Genomic DNA, 26,467 nt, shown 5'->3' on the forward strand with positions numbered 1-26,467 from the left:
ACTGGTAATTCAGAAGCCAAAATTACGCAGACATGAAAAGATCGTTTCTCTTTTCTCTATGTCTCAAAGCGCTCTCTTACACACACAGATACGCACACACACACACACTAATACACACACACACACACACATCTCGACAGGCATCTGCCACGGGGAATAGAGATTGCTCTTAAACAAATGGGGGAGAATGCAGGAGAGTTTGGAGCGGGTGGCTGCGGCCTTCTGTGTCGTAATAGGAAATTAATTGAGGACATCAATGTGGCATTAATCATTAAAGCACTGATGCTGAGATGGCACTTTGCTGAGCACGACACTCACACACTCACGCATTAAAAGTTTGCCAGACACTCCACAGAGACTAAGGCCTGGGAGAGGGAGCGAGTGTGTGTGTGTGTGTATCTGAGAGGCTGAATGTGCGTATATATGTACGTATATTAGAGGCAGAGAGAAGGACGTGGGCGTAGTAACTCATATCTAGATTTGAGGCTCTGTGAGATGTGAGGTGTTGATGTTACAGAGTGAGTTTTGTCCGTATAATTACGGTCATTAATGATTTGTATGATGTGTGTCCCGGTGTGTAGTCTGTTTTGGGTTTAGTCTGGGTAGTCAGATGGCATTTGTGGCTTCAAACATCAATCGCTTTGTTTTTATCTGGAGATAAAAAGGCCATTCTGGGCCTCGCTTCAAGCACGCCATTGAAACATGGCCAGTTAACCCTCATCATGGTAATCATGGCTGCCACTAGCTTTATAAAAAAAATAATAATAAACATAGCGTGACATGCCAAAAGTCATGGGATAGCACCACAATCATAAGCTAGATCATAAAGTGTTATATATATCTCAGAGGACGGCTTGAGAGTGTCCAGAGCTGTGCTATGTATATGTATACCATATTTTTCGGAGTATAATGCGCCCTGGATTATAAGGCGCATTCAGCGAGACTAGTAAGGAAGCCTACATCAAAGTGAGCAAGGGTGTCGTCATGTTTCCCTTCTTTTTCTCAAAAAAACAAACAAACATTTATTTCAAAGTCAAACGAGCGCTGGATGTTAATCTACACAGATTTCTCTCCTGAAAACCCTTTTTTAATTGGATGAGTAAAGCACTTCCGTTTACTTACAGTAAGCTTAGATTTTCAATATTATGAAGCTTCTCCAGCACTAAGGATTGGTGCAGCAGCATTAGCATTAGCATTAGCTGCTAATGCTGCACTAGACTGAGGAACCCTGAGTGTTCCGGTATGCCACGTAAGCCAGTTTGTTCAACGTAGCATGTTTTAACAACAAAAGAGCTAGTATACGGTTAGCAGCTAATGCTAATGCTGCTTAGTGCTGGAGAAACTTCATTGAAAACTCACCTTTATTCATTGGAATACATGATTAAATACATTACCACCCACAGTGGACAATGTAGTGACTATAGTTGAGTGGTGAACAGACTTACCCTTCTAATATCCAAGTATTGAAAACAGTTTATTCTGTACTCATTTGTTGGAGTAACTATCTTCACTGTGCAGAGAAGGCTTTCTACTAGATTATGGAGCATTGCTGTGAGGATTCGATTGCATTCAGTGACAAGAACACCTTCCCAATGCATCCAAAAGTACCAGAAAATTCAGATTGGGATGTTAAATGGTCACTACAACACCCTTTATACCCCTCTAGTCCATGCCTGGCATGAAACACGATGCCAAAATATTCAATACATCTGCACAAAGACTAGTTCCTGTCCAGCTTAAAGTAACTGAATGCATTGATTAGAAGGGGTGTCATGAAATAATTGGACATAAAGTGTATGGGCGTGGCTGTTTATAAGAAATACCCCAAGGAACAACTTTCAGAAGGCTGATGGAATGCTTTACATTGGTGCCACCAACCAACAGAACGTTAGACCAGTAGTAGAAGCCTTAAGTCAGGGTTTAGGTGAGAAGCCATGTGTGTAGGACGTCTATGATGCAAATCAGGTGTCAGTAGCCACCCACTGTTCAAGTGTGTGTTTGGTTTTCTAGGCAGGCAGTGGGAAAGTGTTGGGGGTGTGTGTGTGTGTGTGATGTGTATTTGTGGGCAGTTAGAATTTCACAGTTCAGACAAATTGAATGAAAGTCTGTTTAGGGGCGTCTGCATTCAGACACTGTCTCTCTCTCTCTCTCTCTCTCTCTCTCTCTCTTTCTCTGTCTCACACACACACACACACACACACATGCACACAAATACACAAACACACAAACACACACATACACACTATATCTCTCTCTCTAAACCTCATGATGTATTACTGGTGTAAACAAATTAGCCTGTGGACAGCAGACAGTTACGAATGGAGACCCTACTGCTCTCTTTTTTTCAAACACACACACACACACAGATTTTTGAGATAGATGTGCGCGTCTCTGCCTCTTCATTACTCTACCTGAAGATTAGTCCTTTATCAAGAGAAAAATGTTGCTGCTTGTGTGGTGTTTGGACAGATGTGTGTGTGTTTGTGTGTGTGTGTGTGTGTACACACAATTGCTTTGTGCATTTAGGTGTGTATGTGTATATGTATTTGTGTATGTATTTGTGTATGTATTTGTATGTATGTGTGTGTGTGTGTGTAAAAAAGAAAGTATTAAAGCTAAAAATATATGTGACAGGTCTGATATGTGTTGAGTAGACAATGGAAAACGATAATGATGATGATCATGGAAATTAAAAATGCAACAGATTTAAGGGGGATTTCTGAACCCCAGAGAGAAACACGCCCTCTAAACCTGTACTTTCTTGTTATAGCTTGCCACAAACATACACAAACAGCTACTATAGGGGCCAATAAAATATGCAATATAGCCTTTGAGCCTGTTTTCTGTATTCTCATACAGCAGCCATTGTATTAAAGGAGAAATCTGGTGTGAAATAAACTTGGGTTGTAGTGAAACTTGATAATGAACACAAACGTATGTTCAATAGCCCACCTCTGTTCTCCCTCAGCATTACCAAATACAGCACTTTTATACAATGCTCCTAACAGGCTTACAATGCAAGCTATAGGGGCATAGAGGTACCCATGCAAAAAAAAAAATCACAATTTTTACACCATTAACAAACTCAAAGTAGATCCAAACTTCATTGGTAGAATTCTGAGAGCCCTGACATTTAAAATGAGGCACTGAGAACTGCCTTGAAAGTGCACAGATGGTTTACACACAGTGAATTGAGGTATTTTTCAATATATATCAATATATAAAGTAAAATATTTTTATTTGTTTTACTCTGAAGAACACTTGACAATAGGCATGTGCCATATCGTATCGTATGCAATAATATCTCCAACATTTTTTAATATCATGAACGATATCATACCCTGAAATATGATGGCATAATTATCACATCAGGGTAATACTTTTTTACTGTTTTTAGCAAAATAATAATTCACACTCATTCTCATTTCCCAATATATATATATCTACTAGAGACAGATTATATTTGTCCATTATCATTTATTTTGCTTTAATCCTGAAGATTTGGAGATATTTGGAGTGCATTATAATTAGTATCATGACATTCTGGATTACTGACTTCTGTTACAAATCTGATAAAAGTCTTGTATTTTTTTATATCTCGGTTAGGTGGGGTCCTATCATATCATATGCAATAATACAATTTAATTTTCATTTTGTTGCATTAGTGTATTCTTGAAATATTTTTTTTTAATTCAGAGTTTTTTTTGTCATATTGCCAAGAGTATCGTTATCCTGAAGATACCAGGAAATATTGTGATATTCTTTTAGAGCCATATCGCCCACCTCTACTTGACACAAAAGCTAAAACACACGAAAATTATATACTTATCTCCTCTTTCAAATACAGATATGAGTTAAGTATAAATTCACAATTCAGAAGCTGCTTTTTCACAGCATTTCTCTGTTTATTATGATCATCTAGGATTGAGACATCGGTCCTATAAAACTTCAGAATCCTTTTATTATTTATTCATGCTTTTGCATTAAGACTTCAAGACCATACCAAGGATTTTGCTCTTACTTTTTTTCTCTTTCTCTCTCTCTCTATCTTTCTTTCATAGTCACACACACACATAAACACACACAAAAACACACACACCCCTGTAAAATCATAGGATAGAGTGGTGGTGCCCATCTGACCGTGAAATGTCCTCTAAGTGACCTTCAGTGTAAGCTCCAGTGAATGGAGGAGTAAAAACCTCTATTAGAGAGGATCACCACTGGGAACACAGGGGAAAGGTCACTCTCCTTCTCACTGTGTGTGTGTGTGTGCATCAGTGTGTGTGTGTGTGTGTGTGTGTGCATCAGTGTGTGTGTGTGTGTGTGCTTGCCACTTATTCTGTCCTTCACTGTCTGACCAAACCTCTTCAGGCTCGTGTACCCAAACACGCACACACACACACACACACGCAGAGCAAGTGACCCTCAGCTCAAACATATGGGAATCCCATATCTCATCGATCTTCAGAACCATAAAGAAAAAGAGAGACGAGATGAGAAGAGAGAGATAGAAAGAGAGATAGAGAGAGAGAGATAATGGGTGTGTGTGTGTGTGTGTGTGTGTTTGGTGTGTATTTTGGTATGTGTGGACAGACACACAAGGGGAAGCGGGTGGAAAACAAAACGCTTACTGGTCTAAAAGAGAAGCCGGGGTGCGTGACAGCCTTTTAATTGCTTCATTACCGTAATTAATTTGCTCTCTTTTCAATTAGAGCTCCAGCCATTCTGATCATTTTCTGCTGTTTTTCTCCTCCTCCCTTCCTTCCCTCTTTCCTTTCTTCCTTCCTTCTTTCCTTCTCTCTCTCGATCTCTCTTTATTACTCTCTCACTTTTTTACTCTGCTTCTCTCTTCCTCTTTATCCTTCTCTTGATTCCTTTCTCTTTCTCTGTTCCTTTCATATCTACCCTCACCTTTTTTCTCTTTCCTCTCTCAATTCTTCTCCCTTCCTTTCAGTAAATTTTTCCTTTTCCCTCTCTCTCTCTCTCTTGCTCTCTCTCTATTCCTCTCTTGCTTTTAGCTCCACCTCTCCTTTCTAACGTTCTCTCTGTTCCTATGATTTTTCTCCCGTTTTCTCCCCCCTTGTTTTTCCTACCTATTTCTTCTCTCTCTTTTTCTGTTCTTGCTCTTTTTTAAATCTCTCTATCCCTCTTGCTTATTTCCTTTCAGCATTCTTTACTTTTTCTTCCTCTCTCTCCCATACTCAATTTCTCTCCATCCTCCTTTCACTTTCTTCTCAACTGTAATCTCTCCATCCCCCTCCTTCCCTTTTCCTTTACTATCTTTTAATTCTGTAATAGTTTTTTTTATATGCAAGCTCTCTCTCTATTTGTACTTTTAATTGAATTCATTTAATCCATTCCATCCTTTTTATTCTTATAAATCTCTCTCTTTTTCTCCCTCTGTTTCTTATAAACTCTTTCTCATATTTTCTCCTGCTCTCTTTCCTTGCTCTCTCTACCAATCACAGTGGACAGATAAGTGGGTGATAATCAGTAATATCAGTACTGAGTAATCAAACGTGTTACTAAGCCAATCCACTAATCAGATTAAATTTGCTTATTAAAGTCACTGTGCGTTACTTTTTTAAAATTTATTTTTACTTAGGAAAAAGATATTGTAGCGCCCGGCTGGTTGAGCTGAAAGGATGAACGAGAAATACATTTACAGTCGTCACTTTATTGCAGGAACTGTTGGCTGCAACCATGGCAAAATAATAACAACAGGCTAGCGAGGCTAACAAGCTAACAGGCTAAAACTAGCACTCGGGAGGGAGGAGAGAGATGGGTGTTTTTTAGCTGGAAATACAGACACTAAAGATAAAGATGATCAATATCAAGGTTGGTTGTTCATTCTGTGCTGGTGATACAGAAACACAATGCCAAATTTGAAGAAAAAAACTTTCTTCAAAGTTTGGAGTAGCTGCTGAACATAACTAATAAAGTAACTTGTAAGTAACTTTGTTACATTTACAATTAAATAATCCCTAATGTAACTAAGTTATTTTTTAAAGGAGTAATCAGTAATTAGATAATAATGATCGTGACCGGCAGCTTCTGGCTAAAACTGTCTGTGTGACAGGCAAGCATTTCCTAATAAATGGAATTAAACTTGCATAGCGCTTTTCTAGACACTTGAGGATGCTTTACAATCACGTTCCACATATACCAATCTTACACTCAGCGCTCAAACAGCCAATCACACAGAGCATACTCTCAACTGGAAACCACCATCCACCTTGTGGACTGCATTGCGCACTGAGGATGTGTTTTGGACTGTGGGAGGAAACCCACGCATGGAGACACAGGGAGAACATGGAAAGTTCACACAGATAGGGACTTGAACCCAGAACCCCAGCACTGGGAGGTGAAAACAGGTGAATCACTAAACTACTGTGCCACCAGATGTGATTCTGGCAGACATTACATTTACATATCTTGACCTTTATCTTAAACCTGCTATAGATGGTTCTACTATACATAACACCAAAAGGCTTTATACTAGAGGAGTGCTTAAGTGTAAAAGGAGACCACACACTGTCTCACACACTGAGTGTGTGTGTATGTGTGTGTAGCACTGTAACGGCTGATTCAGACAGCTCTGGCTGAGAGGTTGAGAGAAGAGTCTGGGCTAATAACACATGCACACACACACACACACACACACACACACACACACACACACACTGGCACCAGGGCTGACCACACCCGTCTGCAGGCCAATCTCCAGAGGACCTGCATGACGGACTGTGTGTGTGTGTGTGTTTCCACTTCTACCACTAGTGGCTGAAGATAGTATAAGACTTGTCCTTGAGAGAGAATGCTACAGAGGGCACACACACACACACACACACTCACACACACACAGCCAGGGCTCAGCTCTGGAACGACTCGTTCCTACACGCTGCTAGCCACTTTGAAAAGAAAGTTTTTGAAAAAATATCTCTGGCAGTTCTCGGGTGTTCGAGAGGATTTGTGCAAACGTAGCTTTCCCCCTAAACATAAACACACACACACACACACACACACTACAACCTTCCACAGACCTGAATTCTACATCTGGAAAGTATTTTTTTTTATTATTTACAGAAATGCATCTGTATTTGTGTAGCTAAGCTTGCTCCAAGTCTGGGGGATTTAAACCCACAATCTCACAGCAGATGTTCTCTCTACAGCCTGAACAAAAAACTCCTGCTAAAGACAAAAATCTCAGTAAAATACCCGCACAGAAATGTCCCTACGTCCAAAAAGTACCATTTAACATAAAGTTAATGTTCTGCTATAGATTTAAAGATAAAGTGTTCCTTTAAACGTTAGGGTCACGGTTTGCTATATATGTAAAGCTGAAGCCAGGATGTAAATGTAAAAGTGACAGTTCGTTGTAATTGTAAACCTGATAGTAAAGTCACTGTAGATTTTGCTGTAGATTTGCTGTAAGTTGCTGCAGATGTAAAACTGAATGTTGTTAATACAGAGGTTGTGAAGCAGATATAAACTTTACATTACATCTAATATAAATTTAAACTTTATTTATTCACTTTAAATACTGAAGATATAAACTTTACAGTTTTGTTCTAGTTGTAATGTTGGATGATTTGCTATAAATGTAAAGTTAAGTATTTTGTTATAAATGTAAAGTTGAAGATTTTGCTATAGATGTAATGATAAAGATTTTCTATGGATGTAATATTGATGATTTTGCTATAGATATATATATATATAAAGATTTTGCTATGGATGTAAAGTTGAAGGTTTTGTTATAGATGTAAAGTTATAGATTGTGCTGTAGATATAAAGTTAAAGGTTTTGTTAAATATGTAAAATTGAAGGATTTGCTATAGATATGAAAGTGTAAGATTTTGTTATAGATGTAAAATTGAAGGTTTTGCTATAGATATAAAGTGTAAGATTTTGTTATAGATGTAAATTGTAAGATTTTTTCTTATAAGTGTAAAAGTGAAGGTTTTTCTGTTGATACATTGTTTTCTCAGAGGCATGTTGACTGAACATGGATCAATCGGAGTAAATTTTAAAGGATCTGCACTAGTGTTACCTTTAATAACTCAGACAAACAGACCAAAAGAGGAGAAGAAACACAGAATAAAAGCACAAGTAAATACTTTAACAGTTAGAAAACAAGGAACGTAAGATAAAATAAGAATGAAACTACATAAGAAAAGCAAGAAAGAAAGGCAGGGAGGACAAAGAGTGAGTAGAAAACAGAGTGTCCTTCCTTGCCTTTCTTCATACAGTAGATTATTTGCATACTTCTCTGCCTCAGTGGCTTCATGCTGTTGAAGGTGGTAAATAAATTGGCTCATAAAAGATGCAGTGACACACCCTGGCAGGGTAAACAGTAATCATGTCTCCTGCCATTCGCCACATACACACACACACACACACACACACCAGCCAGGGCCACAATGACTAATGCATGTCTTTCACACACACACACACACACACACACACACACACACACACACACACACACACACACACACACACACACATGCACACACACTTTTAACTTAAAACAACAAATAAGACTCTCCTTTCAACACACCGGATCACAGGACAGTACAGTACACTGTTCACTGGAGGGTGGGGGGGTGGAGGTCTTTATGGTGGTGGTTAAAGGCATGTGGTGGGAGGTGGTGTTACACGGTGTGGTTGTATTAGTGGTAAAGGTTGTGGTGGTGAGTAGGCGTGTGGGAATAAGTACATATTTATAAATAAATTGTTGGGTTTACCTGCAGAAATTTACACTTTGTATAAGTAATGTTTTTCCATATGAATGCATTTCTGAACTTTAGAACGACATTTTCACAAACATATCACAAATATATTTATATATATATGTTGTGCTCATGTGTCAAATCAGTGTCTCAGAAAAAAAAATCAGTGTCTCAGAAAATTAGAATATTATATAAGACCAATTGTTACTTTTGGCAGTGTGGGCAGTGTGCCAATACTGCTGGAAAATGAAATCAGCATCTTCATAAAAGTTGTCTTTTAGCAGCGGGAAGCATGAAGAGCTGTAAGATTTTGTGGGAAAACAAAACTGCACTGACTTTGGCGGGCGCGGTGGCGGGAGCGGTGGTGGGAGCGGTGGCGGGAGGGCGCTCTTAAAATGACAAGCAGACATTCAAGTGGGCTGATGTGGGTGAAATCTGTGGACTGACCATTGGGGGCGCTATTAATGATATACCTGTTTGTTAAATAAAAAAAAACAAACAAATAAAAAAAAAAATAACAGAATAAAGAAGCTAGCAGTTATCTAACAGCCCGTGGCTCTATCAAAAAATCTTTAATAAATTTTTCTGTTTTGGAAAATTAAGTTTCTAAATAAAGAGCATTTTTGAGACGGACAGTCCGATTTTTTTTTCATTATAGTTCAACCTCACGGGCCAGATGTTTCTTGCTTGCGGGCCGCATCTGGCCCGCGGGCCGCCTATTGCCGACCTATGCTCTAAACCATCAGTGATCATCAGTAAAATTTACATTTCATTTGTAAATCAAGGGAGCAGAGTCTGGAGGAAGAGTGGAGAGACACACAGTCCAAACTGCTTGAGGTCTAGTGTGAAGTTTCCACCAATCAGTGATGGTTTGGAGAGACATGTCTGTCATCTGCTGGTGTTGATCCACTGTGTTTCATTATCAAGTCTTCTTTTCTTGGTCAGAGGACAGTTCAGTACCATGGACAGCACTCGGTGCATCATGTTCAATGACTTTTGCACTGTCCCATTCAAGCAGAATAGCTGCACTGACCTGTGGGATATGTGTGCAGGGACATTTCAAGCCAGACACTCCTGGTCACGATCATTACCACGCATTGTGCTGTACACTGTAAGTGGTAATGTCTTTTGTGACATATTTCCAGTATGTATACAGCTATGGGAAAAATAAGAGACCACTTAAAAATAATGAGTTTCTTTGATTTTACCAAATTTTAAATCTCTGGATTATAATCAAGAGGAAGATGGATAATCCATAAGCCATCAAACCACCAAACTGAACTGCTTATATTTTTGCACCAGGAGTAAAGCAGCATAAAGTTATCCAAAAGCAGTGTGTAAGACCGGTGGAGGAGAACATGATGCCAAGATGCATGAAAACTGTGATTAAAAACCAGGGTTATTCCACCAAATATTGATTTCTGAACTCTTAAAACTTTATGAATCTGAACTTGTTTCCTTTGCATTATTTGAGGTCTGAAAGCTGTGCATCTTTTTTGTTTTTTTCAGCCATTTCTCATTTTCTGCAAATAAATGCTCTAAATGACGTTATTTTTATTTGGAATTTGGGAGAAATGTAGTCTGTAGAATAAAACAACAATGTTCATTTTACTCAAACATAAACCTATAAATAGCAAAATCAGAGAAACTGAAGTGGTCTCTTAATTTTTTTCAGAGCTGTACAGTATGACACATTGTGGATTGAGAAATGTTATAATGCTGCCGCTGCCACTATGCTCAGGAGATAACCAGTTCTAATCCTGGTCATGCAGTTTGCCATCAGCTGCCGGAGCCCTGAGAGAGCATAAATGTCCTTGCTCTCTCTTGGTGGGTAGATGGCGCTCTCTCCCCACAACACTCCAAAAGGTAATGTAGATCAGTAGGAGGCATCTGTGAGCTGATGTATCGGAACCGATTCATTGTGCATTTTAACATACGGGATACAGTGTCTCTATATACAATACATGTGAAGAACCATACCCATGTCCTTTCACTTCTCCACACTAATACTAATACACTGTTAGAGTACTCAGACTCTTCTACTTCTACTCATAGTTAGAGTATTATTGACAGCTATTCATTTGTGAAATCCAAGCCCAAGTGATTGCCCTGGTAAGATGGGAATGGGAATGTATTGATTGGGTGAAGCAGATGGAGAAGCAGCAATCATGTCTAAAAGCTACGTGTCAATCAATACACCACTCTTAGCTTCCTTTAATTTGACTATGGTTCCAGTAAACATACATACGGCTTCTATACATACACTACACCGTCTGCACAGCGATCCTGTGTCATATGAACCTGTATGAAATCGAGAAGTGCTGCGGTGAGGAGGCTTCCTTTCACTTGCATTTGTTGCAGTGGTCTGATCATGTACGTATGGGCATTTTGATAATGACTATGGAACTAAGTAAAGAAATAATTAATACTTTGTATTAAATTAACTGTATAAATTAACCAAATAATATAAGATAATTCATGTCACTTTGTGATCAGCATGCTAGCATGCCAGTATTTAATGTCATTCAAAAGATAACACTTTAAATATATCATTATTGTCCAATGAAAAACATTTATCTCCATCTTTGATAATTTTTAGTTTACTACACAATCTGAACAGACAAACTGTCTCTTACACTGTGCCAAAATTTCTTGATGAACGGACCAATAGAAATACTTTAAAATGACCTAAAATAAACTCTTTTTACATTGAGTTCCATTGAAACTTCACAAGGTTTTTTCTCTCTCCTGTAAAGTTGCTGTTTTGGCGCTAAGAGTTTTTTTAATGGACAGAAATGATATAAACGCGTGGGCATTCCCAAGCCCTTGCAACTGTTTTTTTTTTGTTTGTTTTTTATCCGACTAAACAAGCTGTGTGTGTGTGTGTGTGTGTGTGTGTGCATTTGCACGTACATGTCAGCAATGGGTGCAACTTGAACTACAAGTAGCTGGGACAGTCTTTTCCTCAAACTGCAATGTCATGTGTTGTACCAGAAATACACCACAGAAAGCATTACTACCCAAAGTGGACAGTGAGCCCAGTGGGTGGTAATGAACGTGACTGGCAGCAACTGCCCAGAATTGTCCATGTGTACAGACTAGACTAGCTACTTTGCTGAAAACAGCAAAAATAACATCCACATTCAATGCATGTATTAATGTCTGGTGCTAAAATGACTCCAATCTCTCTCACACTTCGGACTACATTGCCCAAGATGCACCACACACCAACATTACATACAATCTTGATCACATGACACAGAACATGAAACTTCAAGGAAGTAGATCACCTGAGTACTAGCCACATGGTTTAGCCCTATAAAAGGGGCTCATTTGCTCTCAGTATTTGCTGAGTATTAACAATTTTTATCTTCGTACAAAGCGATTTTCCATTGCCTGTGTTATTCTTTCTAGTTTTGATCTTGCTTTGTATTATCATTCCTTTGTCTCATACTTTATTTAATAATGTATTAATAATATATTTTGATAGGCATCTGCGCATGTCTGAGACCTGGTTAGTTTTGAAAGCACTATACCCCACACACATATCCCTCAGGTCAGTACAGTGGTCTTCGAGCTTCCATGGCATGAACATGTCAAACGTCACATGACACAATGATAGTAGCTTTGTTCATGTGGTTAGGTTGAAAAATGCTCAAATGCTGTTTTACAGACCTATTTACAACCCTGCTATACTCCCAAACTGGAAACTTCTTTTATAATAAACAGTAAGCTCTGATGTTATTGGTTGGTTTATGTTACTTATGTTACTGTTTATGTGACTGTGCTTACAGCAGAACAGCATATTCCAGTATAGCATAGCCTTGCAAAGTCTAGCCTAGCGTAGCCTAGCTTAGCCTAACTTTTAAGACTACAACATTACAAGTCAATACATTACAAATATGATAAAAAATTAGATACATGTGACTGTAGGAGTTATTCACATAGTAGTAGAGTATCAGGGAGGGAGAGAAAGATAGATAAAGAGAGAAAGAGAGGATTGGTTCATGTGTTCTCTCCCGCTGACTCTGTTATGGGGGGATTCTCACTCACTGCAATCAATCACACACTCCAGACGAGCTGAGCGCAGAGAAAAACTCTAAATCTATGATCAGTCCCCACCCAGAGCACCAGCCCCCTTTAGCACAGCATCTCTCTCTCTCTCTCTCCCTCTCTCTCTCTCCTTCTCTCTCTCTGTCTGATTCTCTCCTCTGCCCACTCTCACTGTCTCCAGCAGCATGCTGTCACATTGTTCATTCACAGCAGCTCTCCTACACACAACCACATGCAGAATAAAGGAACAGCCTGTGAGCCTCTCACACACACACACACACACTGGATTCTGCCTCTAGCATTTAGAAGTAAGTAGAGGTTGAAATGATGAGAGAGAGGGAGAGCGAGAGAGAAAGAGAGAGAGAGATACAAACATTAAAACTAATAGAAAAATTGACAGTAAGAAATAAAAAAAAATCAACATGAATTGAGTCAAATTTTACTACAACAGTCACATAAAGAAATATTACTAATATTACACACAGTAAACCCTGTAAACTCCTCAGAAACACCAAATTCTACCAATACACAACTCAGTCAGTTTCCACAGTTTTGTACGTACTTATATATTATTAATAATCCATAGCATGTAATACAAGTCATATATCAGGGGTCGGCAATTAAGTTTGGCTGCAGGTCAGATATTTTCCAAGACATTACGTGGTGGGCCACAAAAAAAGAAAAAATCAGTTTTGGAAAATGAAGTGTAATGGGATGGAGTTCTAAAAACTAGTAGCTCTCCAGCCCAGAGGGTTGTTGAACCCAATTACAGAACAATTGATCTCAAGCAGGTAAACCCAAGAAGAAAGAAAAAAAAAAATAAACAAACACACTGCACACGGGATCGAACTCGTAAGGACCTTATAAGGAAATAGGGAGCCCAAGAATGGGTGGAAAAACAAGAATGCCGAACGCAACAGAGAGAGACAGGGGAGGAATGTAAACTAAAGTTTGCCAGAGAAGCATTTTTTAAATTTTTTTTTTCATTATCGTTTATTATAGTTTCTCGTTCAGTCTGTAGACTTATGTTTCTGAATTGGCCATAATTCAATCATTAATTTTCCGACCTCTCTTTCTAAAACAGACACTTTTAAGATATTATAAAAAGTGCTTTCAAAGGTTCTTTAAACAAGGAGTTAGGTCTGTTAATATTTGGACAGTGACACAATCTTCATGATTTGGGCTCTGAATACCACAGCACTAGATTTGAAATGAAATAAACAAGATTCAATTGAAGTGTAAACTTTCAGGTTTAATTCAAATACTGTGAAGTGTTTAGGAATTACAACTAGTTACAACATCACTAGTGATGCCCCAACACAAGGAGGGTGAAGACTAGCACATGGCTCCTCTGATACAAGTGAAGCCAGACTACGCCTCTTTTCCAACTGTTGCGGATGTAGCATTACAGTGTAGCGTCACAGCGCTAACGCTCGGAGGAAAGCGCAGCGACTCGGTTCTGATACATCAGCTCACAGATGCTGAGAGAGCAAAAGCTTCGGCAGCTAATGGCAAGCTACATGACTGGAATGCGAACCAGTGATCTCCTGATTAAGACAAATTAACTTTACTACAAATAAATTGTTAATTTCTAATACTTTGTTGATAATCCTTGAGTCTGGAGCTTCTACACTTTAGCTGCATCTCATTTGTTTCATTTCAAATACAGTGCAGTGGCATACAGAGCCCAAATTATGAAGATCATGAAGATCACATGTGTCACTGTCCAAATATTTACAGGATTTCCATGTGAAGGAAAGGAAAAGCAAAAAAAAAAAACAAGCAAAAAAAAAGAGAACGAGTGTTGGAAGGTAGAGAGTTGTTATTCTCTCGTTCAGTCTGTAGTAAGCTTATCGCTCTCATCTCTTCTCCTCATCTATCACTTTCTGCTCTGTTCTCTCTGCCAGCAGCAGCTGAAAGACTCTGGCAGAAGTGTAACAGAACACACAACCCCCCCCCAACACACCAACAACCTGCAGCTTAACACAGAAACCCGGCTAATCCAGAACAGAACCGGGTCCACACTGTGTTCCACACAACCTCTGTTCAGACCACAAGCTGAAGATAAAGAAAAGGGAAACCAGAGCAAGGGTGTAGTGTAGGGCTGGGTGTAGTATTGTGTATAGTGCAGTGTAGTATGTGGTATAGTGTAGTTCTGGATGTAGTTTGGTGCTAGGTATAGAGTATTGAAGTGTTGGGTATGGTGTTGTGAACTGTTCTGTATAGTCAGATTTAGGTATAGTGCAGTTCTGGGTGAAGTATAGCGTTGGGTACAGTGTCGTGAAGTGTTGGGTGTAGTCAGTTTTGGGTATAGTGCACTGTTGGGTGTAATATTTTATTGGGTGTGGTGTATTGTTGGCCATGGTGTTGGGTATAGTGTAGTGTTTTGTATAGTGTAGTGATGGGTGTAGTATTATGTATAGTGTAGTGTAGCGTTAAGTATAGTGAAGTGCTGGTGGAGTGTGGTGTCGAGTGTGGTATAGTGGTAGGTGAAGTGTAGCATTGGGTGTAGTATAGTGTTGGGTGTAGTGTAGTGTTGGGTGTAGTATTTTATTGGGTGTGGTGTAATGTTGGTCATGGTGTTGGGTATAGTGTAGTGTTGTGTTAGGTATAGTATAGTGTTATGTATATTGCAGGTTTAGGTGTAATGTAGTGTTATGCTGGGTATAGTAAAGTGTTGGGTATAGTGTGGTCCTGGGTATAATGAAGTGTTGGGTGTAGTTTAGTGTTGGGTATAGTGTAGTGTTAGGTGTAGTGTAGTGTTATGCTGGTTATAGTGAAGTGTTGGGTATAGTGTAGTGTTGTGTTAGGTATAGTATATTATTATGTATAGTGCAGTGTTGGGTATAGTGTAGTGTTGGGTATAGAGTAGTGTTGTGTTAGGTATAGTATAGTGTTATGTATAGTGCAGGTTTAGGTGTAGTGTAGTGTTATGCTGGGTATAGTGCAGTGTTGGGTATAGTGTAGTGTTGGGTATAGAGTAGTGTTGTGTTAGGTATAGTATAGTGTTATGTATAGTGCAGGTTTAGGTGTAATGTAGTGTTATGCTGGGTATAGTAAAGTGTTGGGTATAGTGTGGTCCTGGGTATAATGAAGTGTTGGGTGTAGTTTAGTGTTGGGTATAGTGTAGTGTTAGGTGTAGTGTAGTGTTATGCTGGTTATAGTGAAGTGTTGGGTATAGTGTAGTGTTGTGTTAGGTATAGTATATTATTATGTATAGTGCAGTGTTGGGTATAGTGTAGTGTTGGGTATAGAGTAGTGTTGTGTTAGGTATAGTATAGTGTTATGTATAGTGCAGGTTTAGGTGTAGTGTAGTGTTATGCTGGGTATAGTGAAGTGATGGGTATATTGTAGTGTTGGGTATAGTGTAGTGTTGTGTTAGGTATAGTATAGTGTTATGTATAGTGCAGGTTTAGGTGTAGTGTAGTGTTATGCTGGGTATAGTGCAGTGTTGGGTATAGTGTAGTGTTGGGTATAGTGTAGTGTTGTGTTAGGTATAGTATAGTGTTATGTATAGTGCAGGTTTAGGTGTAGTGTAGTGTTATGCTGGGTATAGTGAAGTGATGGGTATATTGTAGTGTTGGGTATAGTGTAGTGTTGTGTTAGGTTTAGTATAGTGTTATGTATAGTGCAGGTTTAGGTGTAGTGTAGTGTTATGCTGGGTATAGTGAAGTGATGAGTATAGTGTGGTCCTGGGTATAGTGATGTTTTGGGTATAGTGTAGTGTTAGGTGTAGTGAAGTGTTGGGTGTAGTGTAGTGTTAGGTACAGTACAGTGCTTACCTGCAGCAGCCAGTAACACCTGCGGTGGAAGGTGGGGATGATGGAGGAGTGGACATAGCACCCATAGAGACACTGTGAAAAAAAAAACAGACATACACACACGGTTATTACACTGTCTTTAAGCATTAAACATTAGTCTCTTTCTCTCTCCTTCTTTCTGTGTGTCTGTGTGTGTGTGTTTGTGTGTGTGTGTGTTTGTGTGTACGTGTGTGTGCGTGAGCCAAATTTACAAACACACTATGGGTTGAGTTTTTCTTTTTATAGTTTGCAGTGCATTACGTCTGATACAGTGTGGGTGTGTGTGTTTGTGTATGTGTGTGTGTGTGTGTGTGTGTCCTTGCAGCCGGCAGGTCGACTCTAATGCTATTTTAAGCTGAATGAGAGTTCAGCTTTAAACAGGCTGAGCATTACGGGAATGAATCGAACACATGAGCTAAGGTTTCAGCATCACACACACACACACACACACACACACACACGGAAAGGAGGAAAGTAAAATGATAAAATATGCAAAAATACAAAAGGAAATAAATAAAAAGAACAACAGAACAGAAAGAAGTAGATCATTAAAATACAGATAAAGATTTTAATTAAGCATTAAATTAAAGTAAGAAGAAATCAATAACTCTTGGTGGTAAAGAGAGAATTACAGAATTAAAAAGAAAAAAGCAAATGAAATAGATCAAAAAGAAATAATGGAATAAAAAAGGAGATAATGAAGGAGTTGTGGAAAATTAAAGAAAAATAAAAGTGAAAAATGAATGCAAATAAAAAAGAAAATGAGAGAGGTCAAAAAGAAAGAAAGATGAAGAAAAAATGTGACAGAGAACTGAAGACAGGTGAAAAGAAAGAGATGAGGAAATAGGCGATGAAAGGAACATTAATAAAAGGTGAATGAAAGAAAGAAGAATGAAAGGAAACAGGCCAATGGAACAGAGGAGGAGACAGTTGAGTGGAAGGCTGGGCTTTGTATTGAGTGAATGAGTCTCTTATACAGACTTATACACACACACACACACACACACACACACACATACATACTCACAAGTCTCTACAGAGTAGTACAAAGTACTCTCAACTATGTGTGTGTGTGTGTGTGTGTGTGTGTGTGGTGTGTGTGTGTGTGTTTGGTAACAGTGTGATTAAGAAATGACAGTGTCTGAGGCCATTATTTGCCGTCTGAGCTCCAGACAGATGCCAGAGTCTCACACGCTGGGCAATTAAAGCCTAATTACATTCACACGATTAGATCAGCCTCAGCGTGGTGTCTGAGAGCGGATCCTACACACAGTAACACGCTACACACACACACACACACACACACACACAGCAGCCAAGGTGCCTTTCAGCAGGGAATCATGCTTGTATTCACTGTACCGTGATGATGGTTAAAATCTACACTTCCTAATGTTCTCATACTCTCAGATGAAGAACCTTTGGGTAACTCTGATATACTACACACTGAAAATTATCAAGTAGTTTACAGCATTTAGTGCACTACTGACTCCAGTTAAGTCTCTCCCAATCAAATCCTCACTGCAGTGATGCAACCTTTAATATAAATAATTCCCATAAGTGCTGAAGTTGTTGTATCAGCAAAAGAGAATCAACCCCCTGTAAATATAGCCTTGATTTCAGAAGAAATGTTGGATTGGTGGAATCTACAAACGTTTAGATGTAGTGTAACTCTAGAGCAGCTCTAGTTCAACTCAAGGTTAATAGTGTAGCACTAGTACACAATTTACATCAGGACTACAGAAAGACGTGAGGTAAGAACATTCTTATCCCACTATTTTTATTGGATAAAATATGACTTTTCTTTTACTTAGACTTATAATTATGGGGCCCAATTTTAGCTATCTATCACTGGCTGGTCAACTGCGCACTGTGCTGGATTTAGGGCATGTGAGTGTGTTTTTGGTTTTGTGAAAAAATGGCATGACATATTTTTTTTTATTAATCATGAATGGGTTTTGGGGGTAATCTGAAATAAACCAATCAGTGTGGCAGTTGTCATTCCCTTCAAGAGCCAGATGCGCTCCAACTTTGGCGCGTTCGTATCTTAACAGCACAGTGCTTTTTCACATCTTAGCAGAGGATAATGATCTGCGTGTTCACACTGTGAAGATACACCAGCAGCTCATTTAAGGGAATCAATGTTATTTTATTCTTTATTGTTTATTGTTGATGAAAAAGCTGGATAAAAATACCACAGTAGATAATTCAGCCTGTAATTTTCTCAGAGGACGTCTGAGAAAACACATACATGGTCATTCTGGACGGGAATAAAATCACAGAGGATCCCCTATAAAAGAGAAAATTACCCACAGGACCCCCTGGGAAACGAATTCCGTTCGGATAGGGCTGAAGTGTCCATCAAAGTGTCCGCAATTAGCGTTAATGTATTTTTCTTTTCATTATGAAAGAAAGAATAAATAAATTCAATCAAATTTGTCAGAAACAGAGTTTCCAATATGGCTACCCACCAGATCAGGCAAAAGCAGATGGGAAAGGAGGTTTAATTACACTATTGGGACACAGCCCACTTTTTTCGCTTTTTTCAAAAGAAATTAACTCTTTTCTGAGAAAATGAAAACATTTTAAACATTGTGACACATCTAATGTGTATTTTTCACATTCAATACTGCATATTTTTGTCATGTTCGTCGCATGTAGTGTAAACAGCATTAGGGGTTCAAAAGTGTCCTCAAAGTGTCCTCAAAGTGTCCTCAAAGTGTCCCCAAGTAGCATAATATGTGATTTTTTTTTTTTTTTTTTTGCAGAACAAAAGAATAAAAATATATATATATATCAATACGTTCATCACATGAGCAGCAGTGTGGCAGACAGGCCCAGAGCTCCCACAGGAGGAAATGATCTCAGGTCAGCAGGGAGATGGACCACACCTGAAACGCTGGACACACGGACCAGTGGGCAGGATGTTAGAGGACGGCCGCTGATGCTGATCAAAACAGACACATCTCTGCACAAACTGATGGAGACAAGTCAGGCCGGAGGGAATAGGCCGTGCATGTTCATGCGTGTGTGTGTGTGTGCACGCGTGAGTGTGTGCGTGTGCTGGTCACGTCTGCGCCTGAGTGAAGACATGCTGTCCGTGGATGTTAATGGCAGCCCATCGGCGGAGCCGGGCACCGGGCCAAAGACATTAAGCGCAATCGAATTCCTCCAAACCAGCTTCAATCAGCAGCTTTTATCAGCCCACACTTACTCTCTCTCTCTCCCTCTCCCTCTCTTTACCCCTCCCTCTCTCTTCTTTCTCTTCTTCTCTCCCACTCTTTCCCTCTTCCTACCTTCCTCATCCTCATCTTTCTCACTCTTTTCTATTTCTCTTCCATCCTCTTCTCAACCTCTATTTTCATTCTAATTTTCTCCTTCTTTAGCTATTTTCTTTTTTACTTTATCTCTCACTCTCTATCTTTCTTTCTTTTGCTCTATTGCCTTTTCTCTTCTTCTGTCTCAAATCTTCTATCTCTTTCCCCTCCTCACTTTTTTCCTCTTCTTCTATCCCATGCTCACCCTCACTCTCCCATCTACTGTTTCATTCTATCCTCCTTACTCATCTGTTCTTTTCTTTTCCCCTGTTCTTTCCTTTCCCTCTTTTTTCTTTTTCTCCTTCTCTCTTGTTCAACCCTCTCTCTCTTCCGCCCTCCCTTAGCTTTCAGCTCACTTTCTATCTCTTCCTCTTCTTATCTTCTTCTATACCATGTTATCTCTCTATCTCTTTCTCTCCCCAGCCTAATATTCTCTCTTCTTATCTCCATCCTTTGCTCTTTTTCTTTCAGCCTTTCTTTGTTTAGCTTTCCTGCCTTTTTACTTTTTTTCTTTCTTTCTTTTCCTCTATCGCTTTTTCTTTGTCTGTCTTAAACTCTTTCCCTCTCTCTATCTTTCTCTTTAACAATCACACTCACTGTCCCACTTTTTCTCTTCTTCTATAAACCCTTCGTCTTGATGCTTCTTCCTCATTTTTCCATGTCTTTTCTTCTCTCTCTTTCTCTATCTCTTTCTCTCTCTCACTCACTTTCTTTCTTCTTGTTTCCTCTTTTTCGTTTCCTCCCTCTTTCCATCCCAAAGCCTTTTCTCACTCCTGTATCTAGCTTCTGCCTTATCCTCCTCCTTTTTAGCTACCCTTTCTTATTTTGTATCACATGCTCTCTCTCTCTCTCTCTCTCTCTCTCTCTCTCTCTCTCTCTCTCTCTCTCTCTCACTGTTTCAGGCTCAGTGGATGGGGAGTGGTATGACATCATTCAGAATAAAGAGAGTAAAGTATTCTGACGTCTGCTGATACTGGTGTTTTTTTTAGTCTGTTACGGCACACACACACACACACTGCTCTGATATATAATGCATAGAAACCCAATATCAGTACCTGTAGAGCGAGAGAGAGAGAAAAAGAGAGAAAGAGAAAGAGAGAGACAGAGAGAAATAGAGAGAGGCTTTCCTGGCCATGCCTTCTCATCCATAACAAAACAGCCTTCATGCCAAAAGCAGCAAAAAATAAAATACACATAAGAAAAGCTGGAGCTGAAAAACTCTTCAATCTGTCAGGAGCAGCACATCCTTATCTGATCCCTCCAGATAACCCCCTCCTCAGTGCTGGGGGAGCAGTGGTCTAATCTCCCCACTGAGGCCCACTGAGGGCTGTGTATCAGCTGCTGATGATCACGGTCAGCCTGGAGGGTGGTGTGAGAGGAGAGGCCATTAACAGTCCTAAAGGATTCATATCAACATACATTTTTTTTTGTCCAGGTGATAAGAATGTGATGTGCTAAGTCAACATTTTTTTTAATGTGCCGTTCATTCCCCTAGTTTTATTACTTATTATTGATTATTGTTGTGACATCACATCCATGAACATCTACCAGCATATTCTGCCTACAGTGATGTAGCTCCCTTTCAGACTCAAAGGTATGAAAAGAGTTTAGATTCATTACTTTTATTGTAGGTAGAAGTAAAGATACTAGGATTCAAAAATACTTTTATAGAATTGAAAGAAGTATCAACTCAAGCTTTTTACTCTTTAAGTAAAAGTGTAAAAGTACTGGATTTAAAACTACTTATAAAAGTATAAAAGTAAAAGTAATTTAAAGGGAAAAAATAAAGCCATTAAGGACAAAAGGACAAAAGTCCTATAGTCCGCCACCTCCCCTCCCCAAAACACATTTTTCTAAAAGCCATAGTGACTATAATTTTAAAATATTAAAATGTTATGTTGATACATGTTACGTGCATATGCACGTAGAAAGTGTTTTTCTCTCTTTCTCCCCGTTTCTCTCTCTCTGTCTGTCTCTCGCTCTTTCCCTGTCTCTGATTGGCTGATTAGGTCTGGTGGGAGGACCCAGTAGGAGGAGCGTCGTCTGGCTGCCCAATAGATCTTCCCCGCTGGATCTTCACCCGCCAATGACCTGCATGTTCTGACCGGATGGGGCGGGCCTTTTCAAATATAACGCAGCTCAGTCGCGTCAGTCGGGAGATGAGAGCTGAGAGGAAAGACCTGTGTTTGCGAGAGCTGTGATTATTTAAACTGTTTCTGTCTGTTTCTGTGTTTCCTGAGAATAGTTGTGAGTAGTTGTGAGTTTGGCTGAAAGTGGAGTAGGTAGTTTGTTTCTGTGAGAGTGAGGTGTTTGTTTGAGTGTTCTCCCTCCCTCACCCTCCACTCTGTTACACTTTGGTGGACAGATAAGTTGGGCCCTTCACATTATTCATCACGTAGGTAACACAATGTCTAGACACACCAGGTAAGGGGCGGGTGCCACTATTGTATTTTTGGTTTAGTTTAGTTTTTGGGTTAGGTAGTTTAGCACTTATATTATTTTCTTTCCTTTGGCACCGTCCACAGTCCACCTTAGGCATTTTAGTTTGAAGAAACGGCTTATTGATTATTATTATTATTATTAATATCTTTTTTGTTATACGCTTGTTTTTTTTTTGTATCTTTCATTTGCTATTTGTGTAATTGTACCCTTTTGTAATTGTGTAAAACATCCAGTAAAATCCCTGGTTTTCTCTTTTCTACTAAATCTCTGCTTCCAGTCCCTTTATTCAATCAATTTTTATTTTTGTTTACTTCCTGATTCACCCTAGACCACAACACTTTTAATTGGGAACGTAACAATACATTTGGGATTTTGCACTAGGCTTTTCTTTAGTGTTTCAGCTGCATATATGCTCATTGTAAATGAATGTATTTTAGTAGAATGTAAATATATTAAAGTTAAAACTTAGTTGTACTGGAGTTTGTCTGCAGTTCTCTTGAGTTCTCTTGAGCACAGATCATCTTCATACTAGAATACGTCTTCTATGTTCTTGCTGGAGTGAGGGGTGTGGGGGGGGCGGGACATGTACAGGTGTGATGGATCACAGTATAAACCAATAGGGAGTTGGAATGGTTTATATGTTTCGAGTTATCTACATCCAATCACAATCAGATTCACTCTATCTGGATGAAGAGATTTATCTGGATAGTTTTTTTTTTTTACAACAAGAATCCAGAATAAAAACAAGCTGAAATAAAATATGAGTAACAAGGCTATTTTTTTTTAAATGTAAGCAGTAGAAAAAAAAAATATTGTAGAGGTTAAAACTCTGGAGATACAGCTAAGAAAGCTTTCCCATTACCAAAGCACTTTGTATTGGTTAGGACTTCAGGAGCAAGACTGAAGGCCTAATGCATCAGGTGAACTGCTGACATAATTAGTACTGACAGTTAAATTAGCTAATTGCAGTCTGATTTTCTGTGGGTGGATTAAAACAAGCGTCGCCCTGTACCTTCTGGACGTTCTAGATACAGTACATCACTGAGATGTAAATACATTGTGATCTAACCAATGCTTTCAGTTGTGTGAAATAAAAAAACAGAGGCAGCTGCCATATAGAGTATTTGCTCATTAATTACAAGTTAATTATCTTAGCGTAAAATAAAGTGCAAAATATATTTGGGAAGAAGTTCCACACATGCTGCACCAGAAACATAAAAGCAGACTGCATGGCTAGATGCTTAATTCTATATACCTGTGACAATGGCACTTAATGAAAACCCCAAATTCAATAAATATCCGTATAGTAGATACAGCTCTGACAAAAAATAAGATAGCACTTAAAAATGATGAGTTTCTTTGATTTTACCAAATTGAAAACCTCTGCAACATAATCAAGAGAAAGATGGATGATCACAAACCATCAAACCAAACTGAACTGCTTGAATTTTTGCACCAGGAGTAAAGCAGCATAAAGTTATCCAAAAGCAGTGTGTAAGACTGGTGGAGGAGAACATGATGCCAAGATGCATGAAAAAAACTGTGATTAAAAACCACCAGGGTTATTCCACCAAATATTGATTTCTGAACTTATATGAACTTGTTTTCTTTGCATTATTTGAGGTCTGAAAGCTCTGCATCTTTTTTGTTATTTCAGTAATTTCTCATTTTCTGCAAATAAATGCTCTAAATGACAATATGTGTATTTTGGAATTTGGGAGAAATGTTGTCTGTAGTTTATAGAATAAAACAGCAATGTTCATTTTACTCAAACATATACCTATAAATAGCAAAACCAGAGAAACTGATTCAGAAACAGAAGTGGTCTTGTCATATTTTCAAGTGCTGTATGTCCACCCCAGCACTAGACTGGGCTGTTAGGGTAGAATAAAATGAAATAAGTATACTGTAGAATAGTATATGGGTGTTTTAAGAGGAAGCAGCTAGCACAACCCATGCTGAGTGTGCTGCTGCTGCTGCTGCTCTGTGAACACCTGAGGGAGGTGTTAGAGGAGAATGCTGATGAAGCAGGACAGATATTCTCCTCTTCCTCCCAGCTTTGACATGAGGCCATGTGGTTTTACAGGACCATTACCCATTCAACCATGCTAACTCTCCCGAGACAGTTTGCTCTGGGTTCGGACTGCAGGACTGGTTATCAGGGGACGTGGTGGAGGGTCATCGGCAGGTTTCAGCTAATGGACGGCACGCCGGGAACCAACGCCGACGACTCCTGACCATGAAAACCTTTGGGAAGTCGCATGCTTCACCCCTTCAAGTCCTTGTATGTCAATGTTCTTCATTTACAATCCAAAACACTTAGCCCTGTCCCCTCATACCCATGCATGGCCTAACCCTGTACAACCCGGTGCAGAATGAATAATGCAGGCCAACTTGCATGAGAAGCTGGTGGGTGAGAAATGGCATGTCTTCTTCACGCTAGAGATGGGGACATTCACAGCGACTCCTAATCTTACTTCTACATGAAATAAAAACTATTTGTATTCTGCAAACATTTGGCGAGTCTTGGCCTGGTTTCAGGTCTTGGAAGAGTTCAATAAAACAGCCATAAATCATGTAGATTTTTCTGTATCAGTTGAAATCGATAAGTGGTAGGGATGGTAGAAGTATCCATCTTTAGTATATGCATGGACCTTCTTTGCTACATCATTCTTAATACAAACCAAACCAAAAATGTTTTTTTTTTTCTCTGTAAAGTCTCTTGAGATACAGCTAAGCAAGCTTTCACATTGGTTAGAACTTTACGAGATATACTGAAGGCCATATTGATAAGTGGGAGGGATAAAGTATCCATCCTTAGTATATGCATGTACCTTCTTTGCTACACCGTTCTTAATACAAACCAAACCAATTTTTTTTCTCTGTAGAATCTCTAGAGATACAGCTAAGCAAGCTCTTACATTAGTTAGGTTAGGACTCCAGGAGTTTATCAGAAGGCCATATTGATAAGTAGTAGGGATGAAGTATCCATTCTAAACATATGCTTGGACCACCTTTACTACAGTATTCTTGAAACACCAAACCAAACCTTTTTCTCTCTGTGGAATCTCTAGACATACAGCTGAGCAAGCTCTTACATAGGTTAGGACTTCAGGAGGAAAGTGGTAGGGATGCAGTATCCATCCTGAGTATATAGGTTGCTTAGGATCTGCACCACAAAGAAACCCAACCATCAATTGATACCATGACTCACTGGTCCACGACCATGATGTTGCCAGTCCTCTAGAGACCATTTAGCAACCTCACAAGCCCAGGTGAAGTACTGTGTCTTCTGGTAGGTCTTCTGACAGACCACAGACGCCTTGTGCTGATCAACATGACCCTAAGAGGGCTGAGGGGAAAGAGCGCCATCTACTGTACTCACCCAGAGAGAGCATGGCCAATTGTGCTCTCTCAGGGCTCTGGCAGCTGATGGCGATCTCCCAATCACAGTGGCAGTGCTTTAGACCACTGGACCACTCTGCGTCCTGAAGACTTCTTTTCCTACCTTTTTACTACAATTCTACCACAACAAAATTAGATACTGGCTAATAAAGTCCTTCTTCTATTGTCTAGGATTACATGCTGGGAGTCTGACCAAGCATAGGTAGACCGGCCTGTGTTTTAGAAAGGCACCAATGTTAAATACCTGCTGTCTTGCTTTTTTGTGGATTCAGGAGTCAGAGAGCAGCCTGCCGGAGCTCCAATTGTCTCGGTGCCGTACTTTGGGAAAGAGCAGGAGCGGTGCCAGAACCCTCTCGCTCTGCGGAGCTTGGGATGATCAATTAGAAAAGGCTAGTCCCAAACTCAGCGGCCGTAAGCACATAAATCACAATTAAAGCAGTCACGGGTCTGACCCCTAAATGATCTGTCTGCCGGCTAATATTCCCTCAGCTACACCTGAGAAGAGGAGGGATCGGAGAGAGAGGAGCGCCGCGGAGAAAAAGAACCTGGGAGAGAGGAGGAAAGTAGGCCGAGAGAAGGTGTGGAGGGAGGGCAGGGGTACTCGCAGGAAAAGTCAGAGAGTGTGTGTGTGTGTGTGTGTACGTGCGAAGAGGACGACAACTTGAACAGGTTCCTGGCTGATTTGGAGTTTAGGGAAGAGGGTTCGGAACAGGGGGGGAAA

The 26,467-nt window shown here is 39.5% G+C and overlaps 1 protein-coding gene across 10 annotated transcripts in view; it reads right to left on the bottom strand.

Annotated features, from left to right (window-relative positions):
• The window catches only part of camta1b (calmodulin binding transcription activator 1b), a 467,764-nt gene that overhangs the window by 72,935 nt on the left and 368,362 nt on the right, over window positions 1-26,467 (bottom strand). For all 10 annotated transcript variants that reach the window (XM_022682294.2, XM_022682295.2, XM_022682296.2 and 7 more), the window contains one exon: window positions 16,568-16,639. In XM_022682294.2, the coding sequence (XP_022538015.2) occupies window positions 16,568-16,639 (72 nt within the window). The remainder of the gene's footprint in view (window positions 1-16,567; window positions 16,640-26,467) is intronic.

Source organism: Astyanax mexicanus, chromosome 24, assembly GCF_023375975.1.
Source record: "Astyanax mexicanus isolate ESR-SI-001 chromosome 24, AstMex3_surface, whole genome shotgun sequence".
Taxonomy (NCBI): Eukaryota; Metazoa; Chordata; class Actinopteri; order Characiformes; family Acestrorhamphidae; genus Astyanax; species Astyanax mexicanus.